Source organism: Psittacula echo, assembly GCF_963264785.1.
Source record: "Psittacula echo genome assembly, chromosome: 3".
NCBI classification, from domain to species: domain Eukaryota; kingdom Metazoa; phylum Chordata; class Aves; order Psittaciformes; family Psittacidae; genus Psittacula; species Psittacula echo.
Genome location: NC_137736.1, coordinates 102,132,711 through 102,155,540, shown reverse-complemented (window position 1 = coordinate 102,155,540; position 22,830 = coordinate 102,132,711). Strand labels below are relative to the sequence as shown.

Sequence of the window (22,830 nt, the reverse complement as noted above, 5' to 3'; positions counted from 1 at the left end):
CAGAAAAGATGCCCCATCCCTGGCAGTGTTCAAGGTCAGGTTGGATGGGGCTTTGTGCAACCTGGTGGAAGATGTCCCTGCCCATGGCAGGGGAGTTGGAACGAGATGATTTTTAAGGTCCCTTCCAACCCAACCCATTCTATGATTCTATGAAAAATATGAGATGTACTTATTTTATCTGAATACTGGCAATCAAACATATAACTTTGAGTTATCTTAGCAGTTCTCTCATCCTGGAATGATATTCTTTGGTGTATTTTACACAATCCTGTCACCTGCCGTAAATAATATACATCTGCTTAACTACTGTGTCAGTCAGAGAGCCTTGAATGGCCAATAAATATAACATTTTCCTCTGGGAACATTTATCACACAGGACAGTAGTATAAGGGGATTCTCATAATTTTACTCAAGAGAGTTAGTTAAAATATTTTCTTAGGTGGCTTGACCTGACTCATAGAAGATAGAATTTATTTAAGCACTAGGCTTATATACTGGATTTTATAAACACAGAAAAGCTTTATTTTAGAAAAGCTTGTCTTGCAAAGTTTAGGAAATTAAAATAAAAAATTTAAATCAAAATGTACTGGTTACTTTTGGCACCCTCTCAGTCTCATCTGGCATAGAGGTGGGAAACTCTTTTGCATGTATTTGAAGGAAATGTGGCTGGGTACTAAATTAAGCTTGTATTATTCTGTTCATTACAACATCATGTGTTTCAACTGACTACCACAACTGAAGCTCTTTTAAGAAACAAAAAAGTATTTGGTGCAACGCTGCATATGCCGTAAAAAAATAATAGCTGCAGAACCAAAGTGCTTTATGAACTGTATTCATTATGATTGGTGTGCAGGCACTAATTTAGAGTGTAATGGATGCACATTATCCCAGATACCTTGGAATTTGATTACCTTAAACAGAAGCTGTCTGGGAGATGAAAGGATATCTTCTAATTAATTTTATTCTAAAGTGAATAATTGGCCATCTCCAATGCTTTGGAAACATGCATTTTCAACTAACTACTTGCTTTGTTATATGGGACAGAGAAATTATTATTTTCCAGTTACCTTATGATAAGGCATCCTTGTGTGTAAAAAGGCATTTCATCAGCTTTAAGTCACAGCTCTCCTCACACTTTCAGGCACCTCACTCTTTCAGACAACAGCTTCAGATTTCATTGAGTGAGAAGACTCCCAAAGGTTTGCAGCTAGAGAGCCATCCCAAACCCTTTTGTCACAGGAGGAGAATGGTGTGACAACAGATCACAGGCCTGCTCATCCCTGCCCCTGACTGATGGACATGTGGAAGCTTGTAAATACACAAGATGATATAAATTAGAGGTTCCTTTGTTCCTCTATACTTATGGCAGGGCCGCAGGAGGAACAGCTGCTGTTTGAGTAGAAGGAGCTCTAACAAGCTACTTGACAGCTGTCTCCTTTTCCTAGATAAAAGGATCTTGGCAGAGGAGAGACTCTCCATCCGTGCATACAGGGTAGCTAGTAGTAGGAAACTTGAAACATCTGAAATATAATGCTGACCACAGTGGCCAGTAAAAATGGGCTTGTTTTCTTTACTTGGATGTGACAAGAGCTCCATGACAGATGGCAAGAAATGTTATTTCCTTTCAGATATGACTTCCTTGCACTTGAGACCATTTTTTGATTAAAATATTCTATTTTATGAGGAATTTCTATCATGTTATGGATTCATGTTGAATACATACAAAATGCAACATATAATCATATAATCGTAGAATAGCTAAGGTTGGAAGGGACCTTAAGATCATCTAGTTCCAAACCCCTGCCATGGGCAGGGACATCACACACTAAACCATGTCACTCAAGACTCCCTTCAACCTGACCTTGAACACTGCCAGGGATGGAGCATTTATCATGTTCCATGGCTTTGGAAAGGAGGGCTATTTTGTTGTAGTACAAGTCAAACAGTGGGAATATAAAACTATTAGTAAAAAGTCCATGAAAAGGATGGGAAAATGAACATACCCTGCCTTAAGTGACCATTTTATCCCATTCAGCTTTTTCATATTGCATTTATCATGAATTTTCAAAACAAAGTTAAAATACTGCTCTTCACCTTTTTTCTTTTTTTTCTTTTTTTTTTTTTCCCCCTAATTTTGAATAAATAGTTTTCTTGTAGCCCTGTCTGGAAGTTCTGCATGGTATATAAAATTCTGTTAGGGGCAATAATTTCTCATTGAAAACCAGACAAAAACTAACGCAAAACTTATTTTTGTGCAAACATTATTAAATATTACCAGTGATTATCCTTTTCCAAGAAAATTACAGTATGGCTGTTCAGGATCAAATAACAAAAGATTGCCTCATCCAAGAATAAGGAAGTATAAATCACAATGTTTTGTTTGCTCTTATCCTGGTCTAGCTTCTTGTCACACATACACATCATACATCTCTTGCATTTCTAAGGCTGAGAACATTGAAATACAGAAGAAAGTTTGAAGGAGCCAAATTTATTTATCTTAAATATTTTGCCAATTTTTTTAAAACTTTACCTTTGAAAACGCAACAATTTTCAAGGAGATTGTTGCTAAGTACAAGGAGTTCATTACAAAATCCATAAGGTTCCACCAGTCATGAATGTAGTCCTGTAGTCCACCATCCCACATCTGTTTAATTTCACCCCAAATAAAACCTGTAAATAGAACATAATTCATTAAGCATGAATATTCAATAAAAAAGGCTGTGACTATCCTAGACACTTATTTCACGATGGATTGATTCTTCTTACATTAATTATAAAGCGAACGTGGATAAGTGCTCTAAATTACACATCTAGTAAGATGAAACTTTATCTTCCCATTAATTTTTCTGGAATTAATTTGTCAAGCAAAATAAAAAATAAATTAAAAAAATAATAAAAAAAAAGAAATCATCTGCTTATACAAGGGCAATTTCTTTGGCTTTAGTCAATCTTTTCCCCATTACACTTATCTTAATAATTGAAAAAAGGCTCTTAAAACCATACAACTTTGTCCTTGATTATCTGCAGGAGTCAGTCCAGCACACTAATTTATTTCAGCTAGAACACACACAGTAAGTAAGAGAATTTCTACTGCTATTGCTAAGGCTGAACTGAAGTCTCCCTTTTGCATAGGAAAGAGTAGCTTCTTCAGTGGAATATTTTTTTTTTTGATTCCTTCCTTTGGGACATGAAGGAAAGGAAACTTTTCAGGTGTGCAGAGCATGCATTGTGCTGGACACAAAGTAATACAGAAATATTAAATCCCAGTGGGAAATTTTGCAAGTTATCTTACATGAAGTTGGTATAACAGCTCTAGAAACAACTGTGCAGAGATTCTTTAATGCTATAAACATTAAAACATCTCTGAAGAAGATACGTCACATTATTGTATAATATAGTACACTAAACCAACATGGAACATTCAAATGCATACTTTATACTATTATCTACAGAGCTCTTTAGATAAAAATACTAATAGAACTTTAAACTTTTCACAGTTCATTATTTTCTTAAAGGAATTTCTTACTTTTGTCCTCATTAAAGGAACAAAATTCACCACAAAAGGAAGCAATCTCTCAGATATAGATGTTGAGAACAGTTAATTCAACATGGCTTTTCTCCACCTGCTTATCACATGTTCGTTTAGAAAATATTGAAAAAATTTCCTGCAGGAGGCTATATATACAGTCCTGCATCACTCTAAGGTTCAAGGGCCTAACTTCACCTTGAACCTTACACGTGTTGTCTCAATGGTCTTCTAGATGACTGCATGGAAAACTTATGTCTTCTCTCAAACATGATACCTAACAAGTGATTTCTGGTCTATTTTTGTTGTGCCAGGTAGTTTGTTGAGTTATTTGGAAGGTAGGAGGGGGATAGATGGGAGGAGTACAATTTCATTTTGCAATGTTTTGGCTTGAGCCTTTTTGTCTCCTGACTGCTTTCAAAAGGAAAGGTTCCCTTCCTCACTTTCTCCCCTCAAACCTCAGCCACACATTCCCATCTTGTTTCTGCGTGTCATCATCGATAACCACAAGCCTCAAGAGTATCTGAATCATCTGATTGGTCCAGCAACTTTTATTTTCACAGAGTTAATTCCAGCCATGCCACCATCACTATTACAGCATTCTGCAGAGCTGGGGGAACACATTCTAAGAAAGGACCAGGCTGATTACAACTCTATCTTTAGGTTATCTGATATAACCAATATACAAAATTGGTTTGATAAAACCAATATATAAAATATAGCACTGTTAAAAAGCTAACATTTATTTTCAAGCTACAATCAATTGTGATGAGTCACCATGAGAAAACAGTTGAACATTACTACATGGCAAGGGTCAATATCCACAATCTCTACTGCTGATGTTAACTGCCAAAATGCCATCACAAAGGGAACATACCTTCACAGGGCTACCAGCAGACTCCTAACTGCCAGCCTGTTTAAACCTGTTAAACGGCTTAACCACTTACTCTTCAAAGAGTTGGTCACTCCCAACACACAGTATGAACATGATGACAGCAGGCAAGGTTGCCTCTTTCCTCCACAGTTCCCTCAAACCTGCAATATGCAGCACATGTCTCTTCCACTAATTTTTAGACATAACATGTTAAGCATCATCAGGTCATCAAAGCAGATGTTTTGTGGGCTGCAATATGCCACTCATATTTCATACACTGTTCTAAATCATGCCTGTTCCACCTGCAGAATGTCAAATAAAAATCAGCATCGTGCCACAGGAGCCTGAGGAGCCTGAGGAGACCTGGCTCCAGGCTCAGGAGACCAACTCTGTAAGACGGATATGGCCCTTAAGCCTCTGTGTTAGAGAACAGTTCCTTGCTCTTTTTTATTTTATAATACAGATGTAGCCCCAGGATCTTGACACTGGGAAGACTGCTATGGTACAGAAGGCAGACAGTTGCATTGATAGAACTCCAAATAAAAAGGCTTTACAGAAATAAATACACACATTCACAGAATTTAATAAACCCTTTTGTAATTCATCACAATTAAGCATTTCCTTTGAAATATGCTTTAAAAACAGAGCAGAAATAGCTTGAGATGATTAATAAGATGAATACTTAAGTGGGAGGCTGTAGGTTCATTAAAGCCTTCTGCCAAGACATTCCATGATTCACAGCCAGCCAAAGATATGAGCTGACACAACTGCAACAGGGCTGTTCCCTGCCAAAGTGTTGCTCAGCATTATATGCTTTGATAACACTGCCTAAAATATTATAGAATTACGTACAGATTGAAAAAGAAACGCTGACTAATGCTTCTGCATTTCATCTGTTTTTATTTGTCTGAGTGAAAAGTCAGGCTGTTTTTCCAAGCACTTCCCAGGCTTCAGAAAATGAAATGTAATTGTAAAATTGATGTTAACAGAGAAATACTGACCTATTACAGAACAGCGGAAGAGAGTATATCGCTACTGTAAATTTGATCATTTTGAGTTAGAAAGAGAACTAATCCAAACTATCAGCAACACTGAAGTCATGTGGCAGCTGAAAGTTCTGAGTATACTTTGATATTGGAATAGCAGTGGTTCTAAATTTTTTCTTTGTTCAGAACATCTTTGATGTTCATCCTGATGCAGGGCTTGTTCCTTTCAAGCATATGATAATAGAAAACTGGAAATCCCACGTTTTGTTGGCTGCAATGGAGATGTGATAGTTTAGTCTTTTTTGCCAGATAAAGCATCTAAGTGCAAACTGCAGATATATAAATACAGTGACTGAGATCTTACAGGACTTTGGAGAACTGGAAGCTAGGTGGACTGAAGGGTGTCAGACACAGTCCATGTATGCACAGTAGTGTTTCCCAAACATGCCTTATTTAAGGCAAAACTTTGAAGGCGCCAAGTTCTAGGGCTGATATTGCCAAAATTCAGAACTTCAGGGCAATCTCACCCTAAGATGATGAGCACCAAGGTCAGTTTTTGCAGGTACCAGGTCTCTATGGGGAAGTATCCTGAGGGGTGCTAAATTGGAGCAAAGAATGCTGGAAGAACTGGGATTTCTTGAGTTCTGTAAATCCTCCCAAGAGTGCCTGAATGATTATCCTAGAAAAGTGTACTCTGAAATCCTGGAGCCTTCCAGTTTCAGCAAAGCTGAAGACTTCTCTAAGGCCTGGTGAACTTACGTGATAGAGATATTCTGAGCAACAAACCTCAGGGATTTCAAGTTGTGCTGTTTAAGATTAATTTATGGTCACATAAACAGAGATCTTGAAATCTTGTTTTAAATCATAGAATCATAGAATAGTTGGGGTTGGAAAGGACCTTAAGATCATCAAGTTCCAAACCCCTTGCCATGGGCAGGGACATCTCACACTAAACCATGCCACCCAAGGCCTCATCCAGCCTGGCCTTGAACACCGCCAAGGGTGGAGCAGTCACAACCTCTCTGGGCAACCCATTCCAGTGCCTCACCACCCTCACAGTAAAGAATTTCTTCCTTATATCCAATCTAAACTTCCCCTGTTTAAGTTTGAACCCGTTACCCCTTGTCCTATCACTACAGTCCCTAATGAAGAGTCCATCCCCAGCATCCTTGTAGGCCCCCTTCAGATACTGGAAGGCTGCTATGAGGTCTCCACGCAGCCTTCTCTTCTCCAGGCTGAACAGCCCCAACTTTCTCAGCCTGTCTCCATACGGGAGGTGCTCCAGTCCCCTGATCATCCTCGTGGCCCTCCTCTGGACTTGTTCCAACAGTTCCATGTCCTTTTTATGTTGAGGACACCAGAACTGCACACAATACTCCAAGTGAGGTCTCACAAGAGCAGAGTAGAGAGGCAGGATCACCTCTTTCGACCTGCTGGTCACACTCCTTTTGATGCAGCCCAGGATACGGTTGGCTTTCTGGGCTGTGAGCACACACTGAAGCCAGCTCATGTTCATTTTCTCATCAACCAACACCCCCAAGTCTTTCTCTGCAGGGCTGCTCTGAGTCTCTTCTTTGCTCAACCTGTAGCTGTGCCTCGGATTGCTCCAACCCAGGTGTAGGACCTTGCACTTGGCATGGTTAAACTTCATCAGGTTGGCATCAGCCCACCTCACAAGCCTGTCGAGGTCCCTCTGGATGGCATCCCTTCCCTCCAGCGTATCAACTGAACCACACAGCTTGGTGTCATCGGCAAACTTGCTGAGGGCGCACTCAATCCCACTGTCCATGTCACCCACAAAGATGTTGAACAAGACCGGTCCCAACACTGACCCCTGAGGGACACCACTCGTTACTGGTCTCCAGCCGGACATCGAGCCATTGACCACAACTCTTTGTGTGCAGCCATCCAGCCAGTTCTTTATCCACCGAGTGGTCCACCCATCAAATTGATGTCTCTCCAATTTAGAGACAAGGATGTCATGTGGGACAGTGTCAAAGGCTTTGCACAAGTCCAGATAGATGACATCAACTGCTCTGCCCCTGTCCATCAGTTTCGTAGCCCCATCATAACAATATCTTTTTGCAAGCAGGTAGGGTCAGGTGTGAGGAAAGTCAGTCAGCTCTTATTATCACAGGGTTTGATACAATATGCCAATTTTGTTCTGTTACATTCATTGGAAGAATAAGGAAAAGGCTAGGAAGATCTATGTTTCGGGCAGGGGAGGGTGTTAATTAAAAAAATGACATCCAGAGATCAAGGCAGCATTGTCTGTGTGATGTTGCACACCTCCCTTTTCTATTTAGAAGATAGGGATTATGGATAGCTGGACACAACCTGACTTTATTATCTAAGGAGTTTTTTGGGCAATTATAAAATATGACCTGACATGACAGAAGAGGAAGAGACATGCAGTGACAAGACTGTCTAGTAGGTGCATTGTTACAGGTAGGAAAGAAATCTAGACTCCAGGCATTTCCTGCTTATTAATGTGCTAAAGCAGCAATCCTATCACATGGTGACAGAGCTCATGTCAGAGCTAAATATCCAGCAGCAAGAAAAAAGACTTCTCAACAAAGTAGGGAGAATATCACCAGCCTGCACACAGGTGTCAGAGAAAAACTGCTAAAAGGAATCAGCTAAATACAAGGGGTAGATCTAAAAGCAAGAGCCTTTAAGCAATCAGGCTGGGAATAAGTTCATTGGCCAAAGATCCAGATTTCCTGGGAGAAAACAAGCATCTCCAAAGCAATACTCCTGTCACCTGCCGATTCTTCTGACTGAAAAGCGAGCCATGGAGGATCAGGTTGAATTAAACAAGATATCTAACTTCCAGGTGCCTGTATTTAACTGAGATCATAGAATCATAGATAAATCCATTCAGAACAGATTTCACTGTTTTAGCTGGATAATCTTTGCTATATTCTGGCTGTCTTTTTGCTCCATGTCCTTCCTATCTCTTCATACTAGATAGATTTCACACCTGCCTCTTATACCCTCACCTATCCATTCCCCATCACCCTGCTGTTATCATTTATTGCCACTTAAAATGAAATCATCAACCGTATGCACCTCTTCCATCTCATTAATCAAGGACTTAAATTGAAAAGTTGAAGGTAAGGCTTTCAAGCATTTATTGCATTGTTTATAACTAGATAATGGAGCAGTAAAAGAGAAACAACAGCATGGGCATGAGATGATAAAAACAAATTTCATTAAGCACCCCATGGTTTTAATGGGATGAAATAGATACAAATTCAGGGCAGGAAGCCCACAGACCACATAAAACCCTGGGAATGGCAGGAGAGGTTTCGTATAGCACTGTGAAGTATTATACATGCAAGTTGATCGATGGAAACATTTGACTGAAGTCCAGTTTGCCTGATGCAAGAAAGGAATTAAAAGAGATCAGATAAAATAAAGTTGAATAAAACCCTGGAATCTCTGTGCTAAGTATATTTTCTTTTTTTGCAGTAAACATTTCTGAATATTGATGAAAAACGTTCTTTCTTCTAAAATAAACCCTACATACTTTAAAAACAAATTCTGCATGAGCCAACAAAACGGATACAAATTAAAATACTTCTTAGTGAAGAACAAAACCTGCTGAAATAAAACAAGAATTTTCTTAGAAAAATACCATCTTTCATTAAAATCACCTCATAACACTTAAAAAAAAGTCTTTAAGAACTGAGTATTGGATATCACATACTACATATTATTAAGGTGTAGATTTTTGTTTAGGTAGAAACATCAATATATATACACACTGATAAGATTAGTTTTTATTTTATGTACTTATCTATAGACTGAGATTTTGAAGTTGTATTTCCAGTCTTGAAATCTCTGGATATTAGACACAGAAGTGCCTTTTAAAACATGTGGACCTACTTTTCTGTTCATAAAGTAAGAGTCTGCTGGCAAACTGTGCAACTCTGAGCAGAACAGCAGCTCTATACTCCTACAAATGTTCCCTGTCCCTTTGGATAAGACTTTGGGTTAGACACAATATCTTTTTGTACAGGCTGGCAGATAACTTTCAGATGGTAAAAATTTTGCATCTATCCTGATTGATCCATTATCAATTCACAGTTACCTAGACCTATAATTTTACTCCTAAGGAACTCATCTCTCATTCCCACGCAAAAGAAACAAACAAAACCAAATAACTGCCCTATAAAATCCATTCAAATGTTCTAAGAGAAAAAGTCTTAGTTTCATCTTATCTAAATGCCTATCTCATACTGAATCTTGGGTAACTACAAAAATAATTTTCCAGCAACTGTGGAAACCACAAAAATGTTGTACCATCTCCACAACACTGCCTTTTGTTATTTATAATTATGGTTAAATCTTACTGTAAATAATAACATCAAGATTGTCAAAGAAATATATGAAAGGCAGTATTCTGAACTACATTTATATTCAAAAGGATTGTGGATCCCTAGCTAATTCTGGCCTTACCTTTCGCACAAAAGGTTGGCTGCTCTGTGTTATTTTTGTCCCTTACCATAAAGTGATGGGAAGCAAAAGGTTCCTCAGGATCAATGTCTGCATGCCAAGTTCAACAACAATCTTTTAATATGTTTCTTAGAGAACATATTTTCACTGGACTGTGAAAACATTTAACTGATAAACTCAACTTTGCTCTACTATGCGATCTACAGATTTTCACAGATAGAATAAGCAGATAGAGACAAGCTGCTAATGACCTAGAGCTCTCTGAAGCAGGAAAGTAATTCCGGGGAATTCAGTGATCATTGATAAGACTTGAAATATACCTTCTGTTTTACACCTGGGTGGATGAACTGAACTCTGCTGAAGGCAGAGGAATCCTGGAATAATTAACCGACTCCCAATATCTGGGGCACATTTTGTTAACAAAATGCAGCTATTTCAAAGGAACATGCACAAAATCAAACACACAACTTCTGCTTTCTCTTGGGTACAGGGAAGTGGCTGTCTGGGAGGGGAACAACTCTGCACAGTGTCTGGATCCTGTGTCAGGTGAGGCAGAGAGCTGGTAATGAGATGACCAGAGGAGCCATTTATGTCTCAGCTGTCTTGCCAGAATGGTTATACTCAAGCAAGCCAAGTCTTGTAATTGCTAGTTTAAATTATCTGTGCATGCAACTCAACACTGAGAATACTAGACATCTAACCTCAATTCACTCTTTGACTTCAGTTTCTTATCTGTTCAATTGAACTTAATTCCTTCCCCCACAGAAGCAGTGAAGATGAGTTTAACAGCTCTGGAGTGCAGTGAAAAGGTAATGACCACCACAAGGATTACAGAGCATCTGTACAGAGCACCTTTTGGATGAACTATACTCTATCAGAGCTGGGAGTATTCAGTGCTAATTATGTACCAGCAGAGTGTTTATTCTTGTGTTCAAGGAAAAGGATAATTTCTAAAAAACAGTGATCAGCTGCAAATGAAACTGGTCTAAGCCTGGCATTGTGGATTATGGTATTATATATATATTTCATCCACTATAGAAGGGCAGGTGCAAATGGTTTGGACAATCAGCACTGAACAGCCCCTCAAATATTTGTAGCTTAGTCTCATCACCTAGTCCAATAGCACTGGTTTGTTCCGTTGCTTAAGTATTTATGCAGTAAGGCATACATGTAAGTGGGATAGCTGCTCCCTAAACCCAGTAGCTTTGGAAGAGAGAGTACCCAGTATTTTCAGATAACACACCTTCTTTCATAACTTTACTTGAATAGCAAAAAGTCTGACTTTCAGAGTACTCCTATACATGCCAAAAGCAAATATATACAATTAGCACTTAATTTTTTTTTAAGCAGTCTTTTGAATTTCCATTGCAAGATGTTCTGAAATGCAAATGAATTGTAATTCATTATTACAGTGGAAGACTAAAGGAGATTTAACCTTCTACATCTATCTTAACATTATTGGCCCTTTTTCTTATCCTATTTTTTTTTTTTTACTTTGTAAAACAGGGTTTTGGCAAGGAATAGGAATATAAACCAAGAAAAAATTTTCAGTGTCCCGGAGTGTATGCAAAAAACAAAATTGTAACCCTGGATTAACTGTTATGTTCGATTGAGTTGGATTCAATTGCCTAGTGGGGTTAATAAAAATCAAATTAATCAAAGATGCTTATTTCAATCCATTTCAGGTTAATGCACCCATGCCTTCCACAAGTGGACTGTGGATGGTGACAGTGTAGTTGACACAATCTAGAAAAACATGAAAGATAGTTTATTTTTTTTCAATGCTTCAATAATAGTACCCAGCACCATTTCATGTGCCCTTCATACCCAAGCTGGCCACCCTATGCATTGCCAAAAAATGGTACAGGCTTCCTGTAGAGTATTTATCATAGGTATAACCTCTCTGTGAGTATATCAGTCATCAAAAATGGGACCAGGTACCTCTTTGTAGGCATCTGAGTTGCTTTCTTCATGTTTACTTTGATTTAATCTCTTAATTCATAACAATCAAACTACCTAAATGCCTGAGTTTGGAGTACAGGGATATGGACAGGTACCTAAATACGGAGATAGAGTATGGAAATTCTGCACATTCTTGCTTTTGAACACTACTCTACAGTAACATTGTAGACAGAAATTTAGCCAGACAAAAGCATTGGTCAATCCTTTCAGGTACTTTTGCATAGGATTCTAGAAATCTTTTTAAAGAAAAAGAACATCCTTGTTTACTGCTTATAAATCTCTATTAAGTTCAACAGATTTACATGAGCAGTAGAGCATCCATGGCATCATTGAAATTATTTGTGGCATGTATTTATCAAAATTCATTTAATACAAGAAATAGGTTCTTGCTTTTGCAAAAATTTTGTGGAGAGGGTAAGGAGCAAGTAATATGCTAAATGTTACCATAGACAGCCTTAATTTACAAAGCAATATGTATCCCACATGTACAGTACTGCAAGCTAATATTCATTAAAGTGTTGCATGTCCAACCATCTGCATGTTCTTTATCTTTACAGCCCTTACTACATTCTGTGTTCCTAGAATAATATAATGAAGATATTCTTATCAGGTAGAAAATAAGTACAGTTTTTAAGCATGCACAAGGCTAAGATGCACAAGGGGATACAAGACCTGCAGTCAGAATAAATGAATGTGTAGCTTGCCTATGAAACACAGAAAGGCCTTTATAGCACTGCTCAAAAGCTCTGAGTCCTGCACAGACCAGCTTGGCATTGTACGTGTAGTCTAGGCAAGGCCAGGAGTGGATATTTAGGGATGTAGGAAACTTCTCCTCCCCTTCTCTCCTATTAACAGGCATGTCAGGGTTTCAACATCTCATTACTGAGGCTCTAAACTTAATATTTGGGAGGCCAGTTCCATGAAAGGGTTTAGACATGGAAATATTCTGTTATTCAATGTCTAAATTACGTACATAGTACTGAAAGTAAAATTCACCATGCAAGAGATCTAAATTCCCCATAAATTGCATTTTATGCTCACTTTGAGTTTCAATTACGTAGCTGAGGTCCACAACCTATAAATACTGAGTGTTAAGACAGCCTGTACAAGAGGAACAGAAGGAACTGGAAAAGGTATCAAACACTGTGTCTCACCAGCACTTAGAAGCCTGCCTCAGGGCTTCAGTTAGTTGTCTACATGAGACCGTGTTTCAGCATTCAAAACACCTTCCTTTCTTGAAATGCCTAAACTATATCCCCCAAGAGTAGTGCGAATGTTTGGCACTGAAGCTTTATGGCTAAAATTCTTGCACAGAGAACAGGAAGCCTGACTTTTTGCAGCCTGAGGGAAGACTGATCCTCTATGTCAGGAGAGTACTAGGGCAGGAATAACTGTTTGGGTGAAACATTTACCACTCCTGCTAAAAATGGGAGAAAGAAAAACTTAAAAATGTCAAAAAAAACCCCAAAACAACAAAATAAACCAACAACAGGTGTCTTTAGCCTCCTTACTAAGGGCTCCTACTAGAAAGCAAAGGCATCAGAACTGGGCTTTGCACACCCATTGCAAAGCCTAGCTCTGTTTTCTTTATCTTTTCTTTATATGATTATAGCATTAAATTGTGAAACATTTGAATGCTAGAGAAGCAAGCACAGTGGGACTCAACTGAAAGCAGGGAAAAGGAAAGGAAGGGAAGGGAAGGAAAGGGAAGGGAAGGGAAGGGAAGGGAAAGAAAGAAAATCTAATGGGGGTTATTAGTGCTGTCATCCACTAATGAAATTGCTTCTTATAAATAACTGCAGCCAGACTTATCTGAGAAGTGTACATTGGAAGGACAAGAGGTAATGTTCGCATGTTGTGGCATGGGATATTGCAACTACTACCAGGCAAAAAGTTTACCAGTCGCTAGACACAGGCACAGGTTGCTGAGAGAGACAGTGGAATATCTACCCTAGAGAAATTCTAGATTTGACTGGACAAGAACCTGAGCAATCTGATCTAGCTTTGCAGCTAGCCTGTGTTGAGCAGTAGTTTAGACTAAATGGCCTTGATTGGTCATTATGTGCATTATCCTCTTTCTGACTGAAGCTCTGTTACAGCTTTGTCTGGGATTATTTTCCTCTTCTACACTTTGTCACTACTGGTTATGTACTGTTTCATCTTGCTGGCTGTATTATCCTTTATATCTGCTCTCTGAAACATCAATTTGTACTAACTGTTTAATTTTAAATACAAAACTTTCTTGACCAAATTTAGACGATGATGTGCAGTTTACTGGCCACCTTTATGATTACTTCATCTAGAGTGTCTTGCTATGCCATATATTTGGATGTACATTGTGCTAAGTACTGACAAGACTGTACACTCTCATACATCCCACCAGCAGTTTGCTGACCCCAAATGTCTGCAGTTTGCATAGCTCCCAAACATCCACATTCCCTATAGATTCATGTACTCCAACAGCACAAACCACTCTGACAGAAAGGATGTGGAATGCATTGTTAAAAGGTCCAGTAAGGCTGCATTCCTGCTTCAGGCAGTATTCTGAACAACATAATTACAATGAACATTTAAAGATGCCCTTAAAAGAGCAAAAAACTCATCAAAACAAATTTGACTAAAAAAAAATGTTCTTTTTGCTCCAACCAACCCAAACAACAGGGTTGGCAGGGAGCTTTTTAACCATAGCTACTAAGCACTAAGTTTGTCTGGTTGTTGGCTTTGTCCTCTAAATTTTGTAGCATTCCTTGGTGAACCAAATGCTCACTATGAGGACATTTAGCATGGTCACTGACAAGTTTGAAGCTAGGGATTAGGGCAGAAAAACCAGTATGACAATGTTGTAGGGATCAGTGTGATCTCTAGATGAGCTGCAGTCAAGGCACAGAGAGGGTGAAGCTGGATCTTATTTGATTTCCCCTATGCATCACTGTTATCATGCTCAAAGGCCACTTAGACACTGGATAGGGAATTGGGTGATGGAAAATATTGCTCTTCCTGACTATTTCTTTTTTTTCCCCACAAGATGGAGTTCTTGTTTTTTCTGTCTGGTTTTCAGTGGTGATGGATTCTCCAGCATAGGTCCATGTTTCTGCAGTGTGAAGCATCTGGCAAGCTTGGGAAATCTGAATCAACAGCAAATAAGAACAAAAAAATAATTCACCTTACCAGCAAGAGCTTGTTTCTTATTTGTTTAAATGCAAGGACAGTAGATTCTGACTGTTCTTACTGAGAGATTTTTTCACAACTGCTTTTTAACACTGTAACATCTGCCTTGTTATACTGACTTATTGTTCCACAGATAATCGCCACATACTGTAACACCACATGTGTAATCAGGTAATCATGTAACAGACAAAATTAATGCAGAAGGTTCCTTAGGAGACTTTTTAAATGTAAAGTCGATAGTCTCCATGGAAATGTGGCCCAATACAGGTTTTTCCTCTGAGCTTCCTACTCTAGTGACACATTTAATATGTGCTAATCATGCACTTTCACCCTTCTATTACATAGTAGTAGGCAAATGCTAATTACTGTTTGATCATTGGAGAGTTTAGATTGTTATGGACAATCTTGCCATTTCTCTAAGAAATATACTTAGGTTGAAGTTCATGTCGATGAGAAGCTTGGAAAGTAGAGCTCATCTTCCTCTCTTCATTTTAAGAGAGGTAGATATTAAAATGCAAACTACATGCAGAGCTATTTGAATTAAAAGAAAAAGAAACAAAGAATTCTATTGTTAAAATGTTAATGATTTTGACATGCTGCAGCTGCTCCACGACAACCTTTTGCTTCGAGAAAAGGGTTTACTTGGTCATGTTTCCAATTTCAGAGAAAAACTGTAACCCTAGAACCACATTAATTTTGTCTCAGATATCAACAATTTTCATCTATATCCAGAAGACTCGAATATATATGTACCTCAGATTTAGGCTCCCTTGTGTAATTCAAGAGTGCTACTTTCACTCTTCTTAAGGATACTGCATAACTGTACAGTTTGAAGACAGGAGATCACAGACTAAGTTGTGGACTGGAAAATAACCTTAGCTTATTGATAAGGACTTAATAAAACTGTTTAGTTTATTAAAAGGTTACTAGACCACAGTTCGTATGCATTTGAATATGAAAACAGCAAATGGGAGATTTTGGCCAATATTCATTCATTCAAAAAATTCTTCAATGATGGGGGCAATTTAGGAACCTAATGAATTGCCTGAGATTATGGTGGATTAATCTGTTGCCTTATTATTTGGATGAGCTAAGGCACTGCAGCGACCAAGGTCTGAAAGCTGAACCCAGAAAATGTGAAACTGGAACCACTAATCAGGAACCACTAGAGAGCAATGTATAAAATACACTCGTTTAGATGCAAGAGATTTTGGAAGGCACAGTTTCTCTGAACATTACAGTTCAGATTAAGCACAAGCTATTTGACCACACAGTATCTGACTATTGATATTTATTCATGCTCGTATTTGTTTATGCAAGCAGTTCCCTTGATTTGACCTGTACTACTTGCAGAGGAAGGACTTGTTCAGCACAGGCAATACTGGTATAATCTGGCTATATGAGTCTATATTGCAAATATTAATGCTGCTTTTAGAAATGATAGTCATCTTGATAGTCATAATTCTCAGGGTTAATGGCTTCTTCAAACAAGTGCTTTGGGAAACTGAGTTTCTTAAACCCTTTCCTAAGTAAACAACAGTGTCAGAGGTTGAGGGCAATGGGGTTCTTCCTCTTCCCACAGCATGTTTTCTGGAGAGGAGTTAATCACCAAAATTTTACAACTGACTTTAGCTGAAACTAGCCCTTGCCTTTCTCAAATTCTGCCTTTCCTCTGGGCTCTGATTTCTTTCTTTAAAAAGATAGGTTAATAATAAAACCCACTATGGCATTTCAAGGTCTATGTATCAACATACATTCTTATTATCCTTCAGCCTCTGGATCATAGGAAGACATCGAAGGATAAAAAGCGATGTCGCTATGAACGCTTGGCCGTCACAAGCCAGTTATCCCTGTAGTAACTTTTCTGACACCTCCTGCTTAAAACCCAAAAAGCCAGAAAGATCATGAGGCCCTGCTTTCATGGTCTGTATCAAGATCAAGCGAGCTTTTGCCCTTCTGCTCCGCGGGAGGTTTCCGTCCTCCCTGAGCTCACCTTAGGACACCTGCGTTACGCTTTGACAGGTGTACCGCCCCAGGCAAACTCCCCACCTGCCACTGTCCCCAGAGTGGGTCGTGCCCGGTGGTGCACGCCGGGTGCTTGGCGCCAGGAGCGAGAACCCCCCTCGGGGCTCATCCTCCCGCCTCACTGGGTAAGTGACACAGATCCTGTGAAAGCTGAATAGATACTGACATCTGCTATTTTGGAAGGCTGGGCAGAAAGGCTCCTAACATCTCCTCTGGGAATGGGACAGCACAGAAAAGCGCCCTGCTCCTCCTCAGCATTGTAGTATTGATTTCTAAGTAAGTAATGTATCACACTAACGAATTTTATATTGGTTTCTTATTTCTCGACTGTACAAAACTGGGAAAAGTTACTGGAGGGATTTAATTTTTAGTATTTAAATGTGAATCTCACCCACTGAAGTTAGTCTAACTTGTCTGCAGGAAATGTCATTCTAAGCAGCCTGCAAGATTAATTAATTCCTTTGCAATATTACTACATATTGGTTTTTAAAATGTTAGTAGCAATATTTACCCAGAGAAGGACAACACACCTCACAATAAAGGCTGGTGGTGAGGACTGTTTTATGCTGCGTCAAAAATAGACGCTTAGAATAAACAGGAAAATTTCTGGCCTGAAGAAAACAGATATCAAAAAGAATATAAATATGTACGTTTCAGGGCACTGCTTAATAACAGGAAGGAACTCCCAGTGTCTTTTATTTTCCCTCACTGTAATATATCAGGTAGTGACACTGGATTATTGAAGTCTTCCCAAGTTGTCTACTACTTTTGCTAGGTATTGGAGGAGATGGATAATTTGCCTGTTTGATAGGTCAATACTTCATGACAGAACTCTCTACTGTGTCTTCCTGCCTCAGGAATACTTGGCAAAACCACAGGGGTCAAAACACTTTTCACTGTATTTTCTTTAGTAATACATTTACCCAGGACCCACGGTAATATCATCCACTCGACGATGGTGGGTGGCGGTCCCTGCATGCTCAAGTCTGACCTGTCAATGTGCTGAGAGGCAAGCAACAGCAGGAACAGAAAAGTCAAGTAGGATGCAGTATGGCAGATAAATTTGATAAATGGCTTTCTGATGAACAGCCCTAATGGGCTTTTGGGAGCTATCAGGTAGCACACAGAGAAGACTGGGAAAAGGAGTCCTATCACAACACATGTCAACATCTTCACAGCCCAGTGTCGCCTCCTCCATCCGGGGAACTCATCATACCAGCGGGATGCAAGCAGCTGCTGGCAGTTGGGCTGAGCAACAAACTACAGAGAAAAGAAGAAAGGAGAAAGGTCAGTTCTTTGTTATCTCTGTAAAGTTATTTCCATGCTATATATCTTACAATAAACAACTTCTGGATAGAGATTAAAAAAACCCAAACCACTGTCTATGCAAGCCCATTCATAATAATAATACCAGTAAGATACAGCTGGGTCAACCTGCCCTTCTTTTTATTTAAAATGTATAGTGCAAAACCATCAAAATTCACTTTTCACAATAAAGCTTGACTTCCCTGTCAGTTCAGTTCAAGGAGCCAACCGACTGTAAAACACATGCACCTCAAAAGCTGATTTCGAACTGAAAAACCCGGTAAATATTTAATATTTGCCAGATAACTTTTCAGAGAAGCTTTAAGTATATTCCAGGGGGTTATGTCATAGTTTTATTTTGTCACTAGTTCTTATTTTATCCAGTGCTTTATTTCATAAAGAGCCATACAGTAGCAGCATGCTAGACTTATAGAATCCTAGAATTATAGAATAGGTAGTATGGAAAAGACCTTAAGATCATCTAGTTCCAATCCCCCTGCCATGGGCAGGGACACCCCACACTAAACCATGCCACTCAAGTGTCTGTCCAACCTGGCCTTGAACACCGCCAAGGATGGAGCATTCACAACCTCCCTGGGCAACCCATTCCAGTGCCTCACTACCCTCACAGTAAAGAACTTCCTCCTCATATCCAATCTAAACTTCCCCTGTTTAAGTTTGAACCCATTACCCCTTGTCCTATCACTACATCCCTAATGAAAAGTCCCTCCCCAACATCCCTATAGCCCCCCCTTCAGATACTGGAAGGCTGCTATGAGGTCTCCACAAAGCCTTCTTTTCTCCAGGCTGAACAGCCCCAACTTTCTCAGCCTGTCTTCATACACGAGGTGCTCCAGTCCCCTGATCATCCTCGTGGCCCTCCTCTGGTCTTGTTCCAACAGTTCCATGTCCTTTTTATGTTGAGGACACCAGAACTGCACACAATACTCCAAGTGAGGTCTCACAAGAGCAGAGTAGAGGGGCAGGATCACCTCCTTCGACCTGCTGGTCATGCTCCTTTTGATGCAGCCCCTGATACAACTGGCTTTCTGGGCTGCAAGTGCACTCTGCCGGCTCATGTTAAGTTGACATTAACTTGACATAAGAGATATAGAATAGAAGCAATATCTGCATCAAAGAGAACCAGAATTTTTATCATTTTGCTAAAAAGGATTTTTCTTATGTTATTGTGGTGGGTTGACCTTAGCTAGATGCCAGGTACCCATCAAAGCCATTCTGTCACTGCTCTCATCAGTTACACAGGGAAGAGAAAATATAACAAAAGTCTTGTGTGTCAAGATAAGCACAGGAGAGATCACTCAGCAGTTACCATCATAGGTAAAACAGACTTGCAAAAATTAATTTAATTTATTGCAAATCAAATCTGAGTAGCATAATGAGAAACAAACACAAATCCTGAAACAATTTCCCCTCACCATCCTTCTTCTTGGGTTCAACTTTACTCGCAGTTTTCTCTTACCACTTTCCCACCTCCAGTGGGAATGGGGGTTGTGGTCAGTTCATCACACATCTCTGCTGCTCCTTTCTCCTTGTCAGGGTCTGACTGGGGGAAACCCCAGTGCTGCACCCTGTTTCAGTTTGTGATCCCAACAGTGAAATTAAGAGGCAAACGAGGTCAAGTACCATAATCGATTAGTTGGCTCATTACAAAAAGACAATTATTATAACAAAAAGGTAAATTATTGTAATAAAGGGGATAGCGATAGGACAGATTGGAAAAAAGGTAGAAAATGAAGCAAGGATTCAGGGTGCAGAGAGAGGGAGATAGTCACCACTGTGGATCCATCAGTGTCCTGGGGATCTATTGTCATCGTTGGTGGTGGGAGTCCTTCAGGGTTTGTAGTTGGTATCAGAGCAGTGTCCCCAGAGAGTCCATCGGAGGTGGATGTCTTCATGGAGGCATCCTTCTGGAGTCCCCTTGAAGGTACCCCGTGGAGTGTGTCTCATGGAGTTGCCCTCATGGCAATATCTCATGGAGGGTGTCCCTCAGGGTCTGTAGTAGTCATCGGTGGAGAGTGTCCTCACAGAGGTGTCCTTTTGGAGTTATCCTCATGACAATGGCTCCCTGTCGATGTACCCTGGTGGACCAGTGTCCCTGCTCTTGCAGTCAGCTCTTCAACTGCACGTGTCTGCGCACACAGGTGTCTGCAGCAATTCTTGGAATAATGGGCAGGAATCCCTCACACCAGTCCTTCAGGAAATGGACCAAAGAGTCTGATATCAGCTCTTTCCCATTCATCCCTCAGGCAATGGATGGTGGAGTCCCAATTCAACTCCTCACTTCCTTCTCTCAGGCAATGGATGGAAGAGTCTTATCTCAACTCCTCCCACTCATCTCTGAGACAATGGTCCATGGAGTCCCATTTCAATTTCTCATATCAATCCTTGAGGCAAGGATGGAAGAGTCTTATCTCAGTTTCTCATACCAATCTTGGAGACAATAGACAGTGGAGTTTGATTTCAGATCAGTCTCTCTCACTCCTCAGGGGAGGACTCCTCACACTTTTCCCCTACTCCAGCATGGTCTCCTTTCCACAGAAGACATTCCTCCAGGAACTTCTCCAACATGAGTCCTTCCCATGGGCTGCAGTTCTTAATGAACTGCTCCAGTGTAGGTCCCTTCCATGGGTACAGCCATAGAATCATAGAACAGTTAGGGCTGGTTTTCATGTGCCTTATCATGCTTTCCACGAGAATCTGCTCCAAGATTTTCCTGCACAGAAGTGAGGCTGTCCTTCAGGCACAGATTGCTGCAGGGTTGGTCTCCCACGGGGTCACAGCTCCTGCCAGCAAATCTGCTCCAGTGTGGGCTCCTCTCTCCACAGTTCCACAGGTCCTGCCAGGAGCCTGCTCCAGTATGGGCTTCCTACGGGGTCACAGCCTCCTTCAGGCATCCCCCTGATCCAGTATTGCATCCTCCCTGGGCTGCAGAAGGGTATCTGCTCCACCACGGACCATCATGGGCTGCAGGGGCAGAGTTTGCCTCTCCATGTCTGCACCATGGCTGCAGGGGAATCTCTGCTCCAGCACCTGGAGCACCTGCTCTCCTCCTTCTTCATTGGCCTTGGTGTCTTCAGAGCTGTTGCTCTCACAATTCTTACTTCTCACTCCTCTCCCCTGCTGCAATTGCTGTCGTGTATTTTTCCCCTCTTCTTAAATATGTTATCCCAGAAGCGCTGCTACTGGCACTGATGGGCTTGGCCGTAGCCAGCAGTTGGTCCATTTACAGCAAGTAATTTCAGATTTGAATTCTAATCAAATGCACCTAGTTCACGATTTTATATTGTTTTGATAATACTTATAAACACAGCAGCCAAGTTCCTTGTGGGGAATAATAGGTGACTTTTAAAACAGTTTCTGAAAACACTGGGATTACTACTGGTAGAAAATGCTATTTAGTTTGGAATGAAATGAAAGATTCTACATATGTCTGGATCTTGTCAGAAGTCTTAACCTGAGCCAAATTCAAACGTGGTGTATGTTAACGAAACATCAGCACTCTTAGCAGAGACATATTCACCTACCAGACACTAGCACTGAGGCTGCTTCGGACTGTTGTGAAAGACAAGAAAATTTAGTCATAGTGTAAGCATCTTGAAAATAGTCTTAAAGAATAGTAATAGTGTTCTTTTCTATCAGGAAAAATGCATTTGCAAGGTTTCATATTGTTTGCTTCAAGATATAAGTGTTTGGAATATTTCGGTATACAGTTAAAGCAGATGTTTTCAAAATTATGTTTTTGCTTACTTTTTAAGAGGGATCTCCCTAAAAAAATTCACCTCAATTTTCTTAGATAGATACAGACTAGTGCTTTGCTTAAGTAGTGAAAACACAGGACTCATGGACTTATTCCTGCATAAAATATTTCTTCTTTTTTTTTTTTTGCCCCAGAGCGTGCCCAATCGATGTTTGTTTCCCCTTCTTCATATCTTCTTATTACATATCCTCTCACCTAGAAGTAATCAGTTCCTAAGCAAAAATAGAAATACTCTGTGACATTAATTTGCCAGTTCTGCATTGCCTGTGCCAAAATATTTTCACTCTAGTATATTTTTTTCCTTAATTGTAGATATTACATTCTGAGGTATTCAAAGTATCTTTTGTACTGTCAGAATTCTGTTGCATGTTATTTGACTTTGACATTGTCTCCCTATAATTAACAACCAGCAAGTTTATATTTTCACATTACAATTGCTTCCAATAGATTCCAGAATTTTGTAATTATATGAGGGATTTTGCTATAATGATAATTCCTGGTTGCACATCTTTAGCTCCTTCATAGAATATGTCCATCTAAAAATGTTTTGGTACTCATTCTCTTGGTTGTCATGCTGGGGATTGGTTCTTCCCTGAGACTGGTGAAGATCCGGAATTATTCACAATGCCAAAAAAAAAAAATCTGATATAAATAATAGCAGAACCAGATTATAGTGATATCTAAGCTTACACGTATCCCAGAATTTAGTTTTCACTCCTGTTTAAATCTGACCTTTAGTTTTTCT

General features: G+C 39.8%; 1 protein-coding gene across 1 annotated transcript in view; it reads right to left on the bottom strand.

The window, feature by feature from the left end:
* Positions 1–22,830, bottom strand: part of TRPC4 (transient receptor potential cation channel subfamily C member 4) — a gene marked incomplete at both ends in the record, with an annotated part of 89,418 nt that overhangs the window by 23,148 nt on the left and 43,440 nt on the right. Inside the window, 2 exons of the mRNA XM_080613623.1 lie at positions 2,531–2,670; positions 17,926–18,262. Coding sequence (XP_080469749.1) covers positions 2,531–2,670; positions 17,926–18,262 — 477 coding nt within the window. The remainder of the gene's footprint in view (positions 1–2,530; positions 2,671–17,925; positions 18,263–22,830) is intronic.